The 14,524-nt window shown below is 32.3% G+C and overlaps 2 protein-coding genes and 1 long non-coding RNA gene across 3 annotated transcripts; 1 reads left to right on the top strand and 2 right to left on the bottom strand.

The window, feature by feature from the left end:
• Positions 1-1,670: 1,670 nt before the first annotated feature.
• On the bottom strand, positions 1,671-3,103 carry LOC125212720 (ethylene-responsive transcription factor CRF1-like). Its single transcript, XM_048112956.2, has one exon. The coding sequence runs from the start codon at positions 2,715-2,717 to the stop codon at positions 1,722-1,724; it is 996 nt and encodes a 331-aa protein (XP_047968913.1). The 5' UTR covers positions 2,718-3,103; the 3' UTR covers positions 1,671-1,721.
• An 8,980-nt stretch (positions 3,104-12,083) lies between these two features.
• Positions 12,084-13,570, bottom strand: LOC125215896 (uncharacterized). The gene is made up of 3 exons (XR_007175318.2): positions 13,441-13,570; positions 13,181-13,368; positions 12,084-12,350 (listed from the first exon to the last, which is right to left on the bottom strand). It is a non-coding gene; the product is annotated as an uncharacterized LOC125215896 (long non-coding RNA).
• On the top strand, positions 12,461-14,184 carry LOC125215894 (bidirectional sugar transporter SWEET3b-like). The gene is made up of 8 exons (XM_048117477.2): positions 12,461-12,492; positions 12,585-12,645; positions 12,735-12,771; positions 12,857-13,079; positions 13,156-13,317; positions 13,396-13,515; positions 13,601-13,855; positions 13,967-14,184. The coding sequence occupies exons 2-8, from the start codon at positions 12,609-12,611 to the stop codon at positions 13,973-13,975; spliced, it is 843 nt and encodes a 280-aa protein (XP_047973434.1). The 5' UTR covers positions 12,461-12,492; positions 12,585-12,608; the 3' UTR covers positions 13,976-14,184.
• Positions 14,185-14,524: the final 340 nt, after the last annotated feature.

Below are 14,524 nucleotides of genomic sequence, written 5' to 3' on the forward strand. Positions count from 1 at the left end.
GCTCTTTGATACATATTTCCCATTGGAATTGAAAATTCAATACTTCAATATTTGTGCAAGTGTGATTTTATACATGTATAATGTAAGTATAATAGAATTTGATAAACTAAAATGACATTAGTTTTAAAAAAAAAACGCACTATACAATTTTGAATTGAACAATAAGTACTCCATAATTTAAAATTTAAGATTGTATTAAATGACATTATTCAACCAAAAACAATATTTTAAACCATACGAAAGGTTAACCAATTCCCTCCCCTCAAATCGTTATCTGTGAAAAAGACGAAACTATATGCAATCAAAGTAGTTAAACATAATTATTAAAATTGTCAACGCCTTCAAAATATTTAAAATGGTTTTTAGCCATTTTAGCTTTCTCAGTGGGACGTTAGTATAGTCCGCGTGATACTTGTTTTCATATTGACCTCTTATTTCAATCAATTGTCAATTGAAAATTGTGTACTCCTACTATTTAAATTTACTTTGGTGCATAATAACAATTATTAGAACCACATGTCCTACCTGAATAAATTCTCTTATTGGAGTGAAATGTAAGTTATTGATCCTTCTTCATTAATTTGTTGTATATCATTAATATCATCACCCCCTACAAATAAATAATTAGGGAACAATTAATATATACTCTCTCGAAAATAAAAGATACGGTTCACACTTGCAACTTGCAAAGGCCAACTGCCAAATATCATCGCTAAATAGTACTCCCTCCGTCCCACAAAGATTGTCCCATTTTGACCGGGCACGGATTTTAAAAAATTTAATGAAAAGTGAGTTGAAAAAGTTAGTGGAATGTGGGTCCTACTTTTATATATTAGTTTTATAATAAAATATGAGTAAAAATGAGTTAGCGGAATATGGGATCCACTACCAAAAATGGTAAAAAGTGAAATGGGACTCTCTTTGTGGGACGGAGGGAATAGTACTACTCGTATTACTTCATTTGTTACCATCTAAAACTTTCAAATATACAGAAAAATAGTCGAAATGTAGAAGGTATAGTGTACAAAAAGGGAAGTTAATTTTTACTGGAGTACTACTGTACTATACATCCTAATATTAAGATCCTAGTTTCTAGAAGATTCACGTGGAAATTAAAAAAAAAATGAGAAATTCATAAATCATGAGTAAAAATATATAACATCAAATATGAAAATATATAAGTAATCTTTTCATAAGTTAAAATGTTATTGCTTGACAAAGTATTTACATTAAATAATACTCCTATTAAAAAGTAGTCCATATAATGATAAATTTTTTTTTGACAATTATTAACTCCATAAATAATATAATTGAGTAAGAAAGTAATAATAAGATTGAGTAGAATTATTATTTATACCTTTTATACCTTCAAGGAAAAAAAATCAGATAATGTACTTTAAACGTAATTTTTTCATATTCAGGCCCTTACACACATGATTTTTCAAATTTTGAAGTTCACTAAATTTATTATTACTATCACAAGGAATAAACACACAAAATATTTAAAAAAACGCGCGAAAGTTGAGATAACAAATCCCATTTATTTATAATGGAGATAGCATTACATTAGATCTAAGTAGCTACTCTAACTATACTTGATTAATTAAACAAATTACAAGCCGAGAGTCGGGAAAGAAACAAAATTTGCCATTTAATCGGCAAACCGACTATGTTAATTCATCAAACATGAAACATATACTATATAATTTCTTGAACATTGATTACAACGATAACAATGCATCAACACCGTCGAAACCGCTCATGTCTTCAAAATAATCCTCCACGTCGAGTGAACCGAGTTCTAGAAACGAATCCTTATAGAAATCACTGCAAAAACTCGTTCCGTTCTCGAGCAAATGCTCTTGCGGATCAAAATCGAAGAAATCGTCGAAAACCGGAATGTCTGTTGGCAAATAATCGCTAGAGTAATCAGGTACTGAACTCGTTTCTGCTTCACACACTTCCATATTATAGTTGTGAACCGGACCGGCCTCACATCTAGACCGGCCAATAAATACACCCTCGAATCCAACCGAGTCAAAACTAGTCCCTTCCTTCACACACTCCAGAACCGGTCCAGACGGACCGGATCCAGTATACTTACTGGTTAAACTAGCCGGTTCAGCACTGAACCGGCTAGTATCAAACCGGAGAACCGAAACCGGAGAGGAAGCAACATGAGAAGACTCGTCAGTGGAATCATAGCCCGAAACCGACTCCGGCGGCGGCGCGGTGAAGTTTGTGAGGGCGTTGGGGCCGCGGAGCTTGATCGCGGCGTTGTCGTAGACCATGGCGGCCTCCTCGGCGGTGTCGTAGGTTCCGAGCCAGAGCCTGACTTTCCGGCAAGGGTCTCTTATCTCCGCCGCCCATTTCCCCCACGGCCGCTGCCGGACGCCGCGGAACTTCCTCGGCAACGCCGCTTTGGGCGTCTTCATGGGCTTGGGTTTGATGCGGAGAGTGTCGACAGTGGCTGTCTCCATTTTGATCTCGGTGATGTATCGCTTGACGCGTTGGCGGGGGAAGAGGTCGTCGTCGCTTTCGTCTCCCGAGGAATCGGTGGCGTCGGGATCGGTCATGGAAATTCGGACGCATGAAATGTTTTGATGGGGTTTTTTGTGGTTTTGGTTTTTGATGAATTTGGTGGTGGTTTTTTTGTGTTGGGTGAATTTTATTGGATGGTAGAGAATTGTGTCATCCATGGTTTGAACTTTGAGCATACAAGAAAAGAGATTGCTTTGCTTTGAGATTATAAATAGGGAGGGAATTAAGATGAGGTCAACAACGAGAGAGAATCATACCCACGCTTGCAAAAATGTGACAAACAAAAAAAGACAATAGCCTTGAAAGGAGGCCTTCTATTGCAAAGTGAAGCCTATAGTGCTACAAAAAGAAGAGAGAGGGTTTTTGAGATGTTTTTTTGGGTTAACAACACTGAAAAAATGGGTATTTTATAGGATCGGTAAAAATGGTAATACCGAAAATTTGGTAGACCTTCAAGATATTTTATTGATTTGGCGAAAAAAATTTGAATCTTGGAAATAGGCCTTTATGTTTGAGAGATGATCAAAGGGAATGGCTGAAATTGAGTAGTTTCTTTTGTGTTTTGTATCTCCGTGTGTTTGTTTATATAGTGGGAGTCGGTTAGTTTTCTAATCAAGAGAATAATGAACTTAAAAAGAAAGTTAAAAGGTTTACAATGAAGAATCATATTGCTAGTTAAGTCGTTGCACGTGATTAAATAGGAGATGAATGATAATTGCAGTGAATAATTAATGAGAATCAATTCATAATCAAGATGCTATGGCTTCGTGGTGATAGAGTGATAGTGATGGGTTGTAGACTAGTTGTACTTAGAGTAAATATCAACAATTACCCAATTTTCATTGATTCACTATATCATTTTACTAGGGAAAAAATATCATTTTCATTGATTACAAGGCAATAAGTGTAAACAATGTAAGTGTTAATTTTCCCAAGATAGAGATTTACCTTGCCTTGGAATTGATATTAATGATTTGAGGTAGTGTGACGATCATAAGGGGAAGAGTCCCTATGCTTCTTCTCTACTCAATCAAAGAAAATACTAGTAAAAGTTTTTTTTTTTTTTTTTTTAAAAAAACGAGATCCGTTGTGAAAAGAAGGGCCATCACGTTAGTGGTTTTGAAGCTTTATTATGAAGACGTATTGGTATTAGTGTAATAAAATGTTTTAAGTACATATATTGATGCTTCAAACACAGCATTAAATGTTAGTTTTCTACCACGATTACCGTGTCATAAGGTGTCTTCTTGAAGCAAGAGATGTTGGTCTCTCTCATTTCTATATACATTATGTTGAGTTGTTGAATTTTGGCCTTTGGGGAGTGAGATATAATGATGAAACAACTAACTAAAACACTTGCAATTCAGTTCCACAGGAATGTGTTTGGTAGAATCATAACTATGAGTCAAATCTCATAAATCTAATAGCTGTGGATATTTAAAACAAATAACTCATGACTGCAAATCAATAATAATTGCTCTCATTGCATATGAATGGCTCTAGTGAAAACGTGTTTAAATTGAGAACTTTGAGAGTGTAAAATTAGTATATCAATTCTATATATTAATATAGGTATATTAGTTGAAATCATAAAAAATATCAGTTCCTGATGATATTGAGTTATGAACTAGTACTAATATTCTGTGATGATATGTTTGGATGACAACGAATATTAATATATTTGCAAACTAATATAATTATATGTTCTGATTTGAAATTTTTTTGGTGAAATGAACCATTTCGGCATCTTCTATATACATAGTTGTATGTATCCGTTGCGACATCTAAAGGAACAAAGGTAGCTAATGTGGTCGAAAAGGGGCTGTTTTTTTATCACTTGGAAGGAGTAAAATGTATAGAGAAAAGGCAGGTAGCCCATTCGTGACCATTCATCACTTTTGATTAGTCAAATAATCTACAAACTGAGCTACACTGCATAATGCATTCTACTGTCTGCCTGCAAACATATCTTTACTGTAGATTCTTTTAGTAGTCATGTTGTAAATAAAAATGGAATTTGAGACTAACTTGATGTATAACAAATGCAGTGTAAAAATTCAAATTGTGAGATTTCATAATATTCTCAGAAAACTTTGTTACGTTTTGAATATGCATACTTGAAAACTATAAAGTATTTATTTAAAGTCGACGTGAATGTATATAAGATTAAATATGTAATCAAATCATAACTAAATTTAATACACTTAACAAAGTAAGAACAGTTAACATAAGGTAAAAAATGTAATATTTCCTAATTTTTCGTAATTATTGATTTGGTTTCTTTATTTATCTTCTTTGCTTATTAAGTTGATTCTGTCTAAATTTCTTAATAAATCACAAAAATTTCATAATCTACAACGATAATTAACGCGAGTTTAACAATAGAAATGATATGAAATAGTACAACGTTAGGAATATATTGTTGGATTAAAAATGGAAAAAGGAGAAAATAGAAAGAAGTGCTGTAAATATATATATTCCCATTTCTCAAAAGGAAATAAAAGAAAAAGGTATCTTTTGGGAAACAAAGAGAAAAGGAGAAAGAAAAAGAAAAAGAAAAAAAAAGTTGGTTAATTAGCCTTGAGAATCGGCAAAAGTGGACCCCACCTGAGAGCTCTCTCTTTTCCGAGCCACCGCTTCATCGGTGCCCTCCACGCCTGACCATCTCATGCCACGTGTTCTTGTTCACATGGCGGTGACGTGGCTCCCAACTGTTTTTTTTTAATGTGCTACTCGTATTATTCATTATTTCAAATACAATGAAATTGAATATATTGCTACTATAATTGTAATTAATTTATCCAAATTTATTTTAATACAAAAATATAATTGCATCTGTTCATTTTTAAAGTCTTAGCCCCATGCTTGATTAATTAGATTCAGATTTTGGTCTTATTAATTACTTTTGCGGTTCAGATTTTCCTATGACATATATATATACGTATATTATTGTTATGTATATAGTGATATTTGGTAGTTTTGGTATGGTCTAGTGGGGATTCTGTCTGGGAAGTGCTTGGAAAATGAGGGAGACATGGAAATTATATTTTTAAAAAAATAATTATTTTTAAAATTATTTAGTGCCTTAAATTGGGGAGAAAAGGAGAACTTTCTCACTTAACTTTTTCATTTTGTTGGTCTGCCATCTGTATTTATTCTTTTGGCATGTAATACATGTTTTATTAGTGGTCTTGGTACTTGTTAATGTACCTTAATTTTCGTATACAAAGATTGCAAGTAATTTTTAAAATTAAATAAATGATTTCATATTTGGATAACCTCTTTAATTTTGCAAATTAAATTCGATTATCTTTGTTGTATTTTTATCTAAAAATAAAAGGAGTATCACTGCAAAAAGGCAAACATTATTTTTAAAATAGTTTTATTTAACACAATATATAAAATAATTAGATGAATAAAATAATGCCACCTCTTCTTCATTGTGCCTCCCAACGCTAAATGTTTCGACTATTATAAAAATAATAATAGCACTAATTATTGCACAATAATTGGAAGAAAGGGGACCCCACAGCCCTCCCGCCAACTGACCGCGCCGCCTTGCTCCGGCGGCTGCTCCGCCACGCAATCCTCCACTCACGCAGTGGGTGTCAACTTGTCATTCAAATCTTGTCTTCAATTAAGACAAATCCCAACTAATATTTTTAAAATAAAGAAAACATTAAAAATTAAATTGAATTGAAGCAGATTTTAAGGGTCCATGCTTCTTCTCCCTCTCCACTCGTGGGCACGACCCTTTTGCCGGAAATAAAATATGATAAATATCTGAGTTATATATATAGTTCTTCTCAGATTCTTCCACAGATATGGAGCTGACACGTGGAGATTTTGCTAATAGTTTCTATTAATAGAATATTTATTATTAATACATACACGACATGGGTCACCCAAGTACTATACTCTTATTTAAATGCTTTAGGGGCAAAAAGGAATAGATTTATTTATAGGGAACAAGAACTATTAATAAATTGGTTTACGATTTCTAGGCACTATTCTTTCAGTTCTTACTTCTTAGTTTTTGGTCTTCATTCATTTAACTTGTTACTTATTAATTTGAGTATGATTGAAAATGACACTTTATATGCAGTGACTATATAAGGATTATTTGGATTATTGTATTTCTTACATGAATTTGAAATATATTTCTTAGCACTATATTTTGGTGTGGTTGTGCAAGCGACATGTTTTTTTTTTTTTCCGAATGTGACCTTTATATTCGTTAATCAGATACATTTAATAATACACATATACTAACGTATTAACATGCAGATGCTTTATATATGCGTACTTAAATATAAATATAAATATTTTCAAGTTTGATAACAACGTCAAAAGGTCATCAAATCGTGTACTAGCCAATACAATTTTATTACATATACACGTGACGTATAATTAAACAAATGTATAAAATACTTCCAAAGAATTGAAATAGACATTATGTTACACCAATTGGAAACAAAATACTAGTAATACATACGTAACGTGTATGAGAATTATATTGTAGAAAAAGAGTTGGTGGAAAATATAACAAGAATTCTAGTCTAAATTGTTTAGTACATACTCTAATTGGATTCGGTGGACTTGCTAATTAGTTAGATCATATCTTAACTAATTAATTAGCATTATGTAGTACTCCCCGCCATCCCACTCAGGATGAGCACATTATTTGAGTGACACAGGATTTTTAGTAAGTGTTGTTAGGTGGAATGAAGTAGAGAGGAAAAAGGTAGTTGAATATTTTAATAAGGAAAGAAGAGAGTGGAGGTTATTTCCAAAATTAGAAAGTGTTCATCTTGATTGGGACAAATAAAAAAGAAAAAGTGACCATCTTGAATGAGACGAAGGGATTACAATAATAAAAACATTTAAGAAGTCACAAATTTTAATGCAAAATGAGATAGATAGATATATAATCTAGTAAAACTAGCATTATACTCTATCTATCCAATAAAAATAAGTAGAATACTTCTGAAATGATACGTGTAAAAATTATAAGTAATTTAAATTATATACTTTATTGGGAGTTATAAGTGTGTTAAATAATTCGACTTAATTATAAGTGTGTCACTTTATTTAGCTACTAGTTGTGACCTTTGGGTAGGATTTTTTACTCATGTATACAAAACTACTCATGTAGCTACTAGTTGCCACATTCTTGAGTAACACGAGATTTTAGAAAGTGTTGTTAAATATAATAAAGTAGAGAGGAAAAATGTAGTTGAATATTTTAATGAGGAGAGATGAGAGAGGGGATTATTTCTAAAATTGGAAAGTGGTCATCTTAAATGAGAGGGAGTACTAAATTTAGAGCTTTAATTTCAATTTCGAAGGCAACATAAGATATGCACTGAGTAGCTATTTTCCATTATTACATTATCTACCGCTTGCGCAGTGCACTAATTGCGACGATAAACTATAACATTAGTAAATGAATTTCTTGGACGATAAGTTTCAATCTCGATTCTCCGAACTATACATTGTATACTCAATTAATAAATAATTAATTTAGTGTAAAAAAATTCAAATTCAAATGGTCTTTTGAATTTTTTTTATGCCGACAACATATGTGAAAGAAGTACTACTATTAGAACTCGACCTACTAAAGAAACAAGAAGTTGTGTTCAAAGCTTAAGAAAGGAGGGGCATGGCATCAGTGTAATTTTACGCAAGTCCATACATACATAGAGTAGGGGTGAATATTCAATTTTCGGTTTTTTTCCCTAATCAAACCGAAAAACTAAAATTTTGTAAAACTTAAATCGAACCAAAATTTCCGAAAAACCGAACATGAAAAACTGAAATTCGAACTATAAAACCATGTAAACCGAAAAACCGAAACTGTATAAATATATCCAAAAAACTGAACACATCCGAAACTGTACAATATATCCAAAAAAAACAGAAATTCGCCAAATATATAAATCGAACCCAAAAAATGAATAAAACCTAACCAAATTTTTAAAACAATTTGATTCAGATCGGATATTTCAGTCACCCCTTACGTTGAGTACGTAATTTGACTTCGTGTGCATAAGATTGTAGAGCTCGGGTGAAAATCTCAGTAAATCACCCGTCACATGCTTAGAGGAGATCTCAAGACAATTTAGAGGCAATTAGCATGCTGTTATTATCAAAATACTAATAAATAATCACAATTATTAGTATTCTTAAACAAGATTATCAATGTGGAGTTAAGCCGCGACCCTTAATTTTGTTGAATAGGTTGTTCTGACTTCTGACTGATGCAATTAATGTGGTTGAAAATATTGACCGTTTTGTGTGTGTTTTATTTTTATATTTATTAGTCTAAATATAAAAAACATAGTTGGCTCTCATTTATTCAGAAAGATCGATTTTAAAAAAAGAATAGTTAATCCTACAAATATTATTGTTACAGTCTTACAGACTTACTGTAATACTATTAGGTATACAAGTCGCACGCTACTTACATATTCTTCTACATAATTAACAACATATAAAGTCGCCTCTTATTGCGAAATCTTAAGGTTTAGGTAACATTTTTTTTTACATTCGATAAGTCGGAGGTTCAAGTTATTATAAAAATGAATTTCTTTTTGAAACATGCATCAAGTTGATCCTCACTTAGTCACTTACCAAATACTACTCCCTCCACTCCATTGAAGATGACTCACTTTCCTTTTTAATTTATCCCAATTATGATGACCCATTACTAAAAATGAAAACATCATTATCTCTATTCTATTCTCTCTCTTATTTTACTCTATGCACTTAATACACAAAATAAAGCTATCTAAAATCATGTGCCGCCTAAGAAAAGGATTTTCCTTGGGACGAAGGGAGTACTAAACTCCAACAATATGGACTTAAATAGGCCGATAAATGGGCTTGTCAGGAGACATATTATTTGAATATTTTTATTGGGCTAGGAGAACAATTAAGGTTGCAATAAATGGGCTTGTAAGGAGACATTATTTTACAAAATGGAAAAGCGATCTATTCATAACATGGGCAGTCATAATATTACCATTTTTGCATATCTCGTGAATTTTTATTAAAAAATACTTTATTGTCAATTTGTCACTCATAATATAGCCAAATAGCGTTGTATTTAAAAACATGTTGAAGTAAAACTAATAAATTATTTTCACTCAATATAAAGTAAATGCACTTGATCTATAAAGAATATGTATTTTGTGGTCCTAAGTTCGAACCCAAAGACAAGTCAATTTTTAGAGCAAGTTATAAAACCATGAAAGACGACACAATTTGTATGTTAAACGCAATTAGGTTTTTCCAAATGATAAAAAAAAACCTTTTAAAAAAAGACTATGCTGCTTGATTTGCTATGAGCATATTGTTAAGTGCACAATTTTTTTTAATTTTTTTTTTATGTAAAATCAAGTTTATATGAGAACACCATCCTATACACGAGTAGATATTCAAATAAAAATATTCGAGTGAGAGTGTTAGAATCAATTTAACAATTGATGAAGTAAGAAAAGAGAGAATATTAGTTACAAAAATACAAAATGTCCTGAGAGTTAAAAAAGTGAAAAACGGTAGAATAGTAAAAGTGCAAAGTGAGACGTGTTGTAATAATTTTGAAAAATGGATACCGCGTTTAATTTTAATGCAAAGTTTAGACACCAAAAATATGGTGGAGTTTACTTCAAATACAATTGAAATGCATAACCCCATTAAGTAGCATACAATGCTACAAGGGTGTCTAGCTTCTTCAAAAGATATGATATATCACTCAATTGTGTGATATTCTTCAAGCACTTAATGCTAATTAGATAGGATCAATTCTTTCAAAATGATTACATGCGTTCAAGTAGTACTTAATGTCACTTTGCATATTCTTTGCTAATTAAATAGTGAAAATATATGGCAAAACACATTCTTAGGTCCTTATACTTTAATCAAAATGTTCATTAGGTCCTCGTACAATTTTTTAGTTTTAATAGGTCCTTATACCTTTCTCATAAATTTCATCACATCCTCGTACAATTTTTTCGTTTTAGTAAGTCCTTATACTTTGATTATAACTTTTATTAGGTCCTTATACAATTTTTTATTTTAAAATATCTTTTACTTTTATCTTTATAGACTATGCTAAGTTAAATAATGGAATATTAAAAAGTTCATTAAGTTTAATTAAATTTAGATTATTATCCAAGATAAATGTAAAAAAGTCCCTAAAATAAAAGATTGTACAAGGACCTAATGAAAGTAATGATAAAAGTATAAGGACCTACTAAAACGAAAAATTGTACGAGGACTTGATAAAAATATTGTGAAAAGTATAAGGACTTATTGAAACGAAAAAATTGTACAAGGACCTAATGAACATTTTGACTAAAGTATAAGGACCTAAGAATGTGTTTTGCCAAAATATATATTTTCCACCCTTTTCCATCAAGGAAAACTCTCCCATAGAAGATAACAATAAATAACTATTTATATTATGGTCAGCTATGCAAATTCCAATCATGGTTTTAATCTTATTTTCTTAATTTTAAATTCTTGAAATTTTGATGTCATGTCTTCATCCTATCTAACCAACAAATTGAAAATGTTACTTACCCTAGTAGTAACATATTGGATTGTGGATCATATACACCCGCGTATAATACAAATGAAATACAACTCCAAGAATACATAACTAACAATTAAAAAGTTTCGCATCCCATCTCAAAGAAAGAAAAGGCAGATAATAAAAAGATGATTTGGTATCCTTTGGCACATAGCTGTCTAATAAATTAAACCAATTGGAAAGTTAGTAATCTAGTTGAATAGAACAAACATAGGGGATAAGCATATTCTTGAATCACTAATAGAGCATAATATTAATATCTCATATATATTGAATGCAGATGAAAAAAAAAAAAAAAAAAAAACATAGCCAACGTGCAAATTTCAAGCATCAGCATATCCAGCATTCTTTAGCAAATAGTCTAAAGAGAATGTTTCTAAACAACATGCACCATGACAGTCAAATTTGAGAATATGTTGAGTGTTTTGAGCCATTGATTGATGAGATTTGTGATTAGAACCAAATTTTTGTGTGTCCCTAGTGTGGTGAATATCGATAAATGTTATGATACATCACAGCAAGCATCATCCAAAACAAGTTTATTAGGATAATAAGGTGGAAGTAATGGCATCCACTTAGTGTAGAATAAGGTATTAAGTTCCCATTGTGTTTAGTGGATAGCAGAAACAATGGAAGACAACACAGAAAATGTGAGATCACCAATTATTAGAAATGAGCCACTCACCCCTTAAAAGGCCTCATAAAGGAGAGGGTTATCCACACTTATATAGATTAGATTGGATCATCACCAAGCCGATGTGGGACAAGATATTAGAATTTTAACACCAATGATCATAAAAGTGGCCTTTTGTGTAGTGCAAAAATCTTTTCATAAGGAAGTATTTTGAGTAGTTAAACAGCACAAGAATGTAACAAAGATTACCTAGAAAAGTTGCGATACAATTATACAAACAATACTTCTATGATTGCAAGTTTATGATGATCCTTAGAAAAAAAGTACTATTGATACCAAATGCTGTTACTGTTGGCTATGAACATAAAGCTTACAAAATGAAATCGTACCGTTTTCTTATTTGGTTTTCACCATTCAGAGAAAGATCAGGAAACTAGAATAAAAAAGATTACCTCAGTTGTTATAAGTGGACAGTGGAAGTCTTGTAACATCTTCCACTTGCAAGAGAACCTGGCAACTTATTCTTTCATGCATTTTCCTGGTTTAGTCTCTTTCCTGTCCTTTTATTACCAAGAGATGCTGAAATTATTTTGAAACAACAAAATCAAGGGAAATAAATTCTTTAATCACACACAGATTTTCTTTTCTTTTTCTCAACACTCGAGTATTGAATATTTTTCTCCACAAGTCACTGGACTCTTATTCCTACAATTGTCTGCAGGTTATTCTTCTTTCCTCGCACTATATATATATCGCTCTCTCACTATTACAAGCAGTTAAAGAGAAAAAATAATCAGCAGTAGCACTTTGTAGGCCGGATATTCAAAACCAAACGATATGGAAGAGAAATTTCGTTTAGCAGTAGGCATTTCAGGTAAACTTATTCTGCTCCGGACTCCTCAACCTTCTCATTGTATTTGTTGTGAGCATTGAGTTTTAAACGTCGTTTTATTTTTCGTGCAGGGAATGCAGCCTCTATGCTACTTTATGCCGCACCTATGTAACTAAAAATTCTGGACTCTTACTCCGTTTTGCAACTTATGATAATACAAAATGTTTATAAAACTGAATGTTGATATTTTCAGATTCACTTTCTCAAAGGTGATTAGGAAAAAGAGCATTGAAGAGTATTCATGTGTGCCATATATCATGGCTCTGTTGAACTGTGTTCTTTATACTTGGTATGGCTTGCCAGTTGTAAGTTACAAATGGGAAAACTTTCCTGTGGTTACAATCAATGGAATAGGCATTCTTCTGGAGCTATCATTCATATTAATATATTTCTACTACGCTTCAACCGATGGAAAGGCAAGTTATCGTACATAAAACAAACAACAAGCATTTCATATCATGTAATATCAACATAGCTTTGATGAAATTGCAGAAAAAGGTGGCTATGATGACTCTACCTGTTCTCCTGCTGTCCAGTTCAGTTGTGCTACTATCAGCATTTGCATTCCACGATCACCAGCATCGAAAGGCGTTTGTTGGAAGCATAGGACTGGTAGCATCTGTAGCAATGTATGGCTCTCCACTGGTGGCTATGGTGAGTACTACTTTTGTCAATGGGAACGTTCATATTCTTGTTAAAAGATTTCTGATATAGATGTTGTGATTATTTCAGAAAAAAGTGATACAGACGAAGAGCGTGGAGTTTATGCCGTTCTACCTGTCACTCTTCTCGTTTCTAGCGAGCTCTCTTTGGATGGCGTATGGACTATTAAGCCATGATCTTTTTCTTGCGGTTAGTGTGATCATAAGGTCTATTTTTTGTAAGGGAAATGGCTGATTTAGATAACAAACTTTTCGAACTGTGGTCTGTTTTACAGTCTCCGAATCTTGTTGGTAGCCCACTAGGCATCCTGCAGCTCATCCTGTACTGCATATACAGGAAAAGGGGAGGTGTGAAACAGCCTCAGAAATGGGATCTCGAAACTCATTCCGAGAAATTCGAGCAACATCTAGAGGTGAAAGAGGCAAACACAGATGATAAACCAATTCAATATCTAAAGGTGGATGAGGAAAAAGATGATGAGAAAGCAAATCAGCTGCATTTGCAGCTAGTGGTTGCTGATGCAACAAAAGTGAGTTTTATTTTATCAGATATTCAATAAGAGTGTCTCAGCCAACTTAAAAATAGCAATCTGTTTAACTCAAGCAAATATTTCTGACTCTGTGATTCCCCCTTTTGACAGGCAAACTAGGTGATGTACTTGAGAATAAATGCCATGAACATGAGACAGAAGTGGGTGCAGAATCGTTTCGCCTCACCTCACAAGAACGAATGAGGAAAAAGTTGCGGCATGCTAGAGAAACTATATCTATAAATGAAAGTTTGCTAAAGAATGTACTTGCAAAAGATAAAAAAAAGTTGTTCATCATTCTGTATAAAACTTGCATCCTTTTCAACCTATGAGAACCGCTTGACAACAATTTGATGTATAATCTGGAAATTTTGGATAAACAATTACCAGTTTATAGCTCATACATTCCTGATGGAGAATAATATACAAGTATTTACTACTCCATATCAGGTTTTTTTATTACATCTTGTTTTTTTTATTATTAGGGCGTTATTAATCAAACACAAAAGGCATCGATGAAATCCTAATGCAGCATATATCAATAAATGAATAAATGCCCTGGTAATTAAAATCTATTCATCAAACAACAAATCTCGACGTTTACTGTTCTATCAATATACATTTTGCATATTATGAGATTCATGTTTACTGTTCAATTCATCTCGATGG

Source organism: Salvia hispanica, chromosome 3 (assembly GCF_029641045.1).
Source record: "Salvia hispanica isolate PSC_SH4W2 chromosome 3, Shi_PSC_v1, whole genome shotgun sequence".
Lineage (NCBI taxonomy): Eukaryota > Viridiplantae > Streptophyta > Magnoliopsida > Lamiales > Lamiaceae > Salvia > Salvia hispanica.

What these genes read in the sequence shown, in the direction of transcription:
- LOC125212720 (XM_048112956.2), bottom strand. Translation starts at nt 2,717, where the DNA reads ATGCTCAAAGTTCAAACCATGGATGACACAATTCTCTACCATCCAATA.
- LOC125215894 (XM_048117477.2), top strand. Translation starts at nt 12,609, where the DNA reads ATGGAAGAGAAATTTCGTTTAGCAGTAGGCATTTCAG. An exon ending in TTTAGCAGTAGGCATTTCAG is followed by an intron (nt 12,646 to 12,734) that starts GTAAACTTATTC and finishes TTTTTCGTGCAG; the next exon opens with GGAATGCAGCCTCTATGCTA. An exon ending in CTACTTTATGCCGCACCTAT is followed by an intron (nt 12,772 to 12,856) that starts GTAACTAAAAAT and finishes TGATATTTTCAG; the next exon opens with ATTCACTTTCTCAAAGGTGA.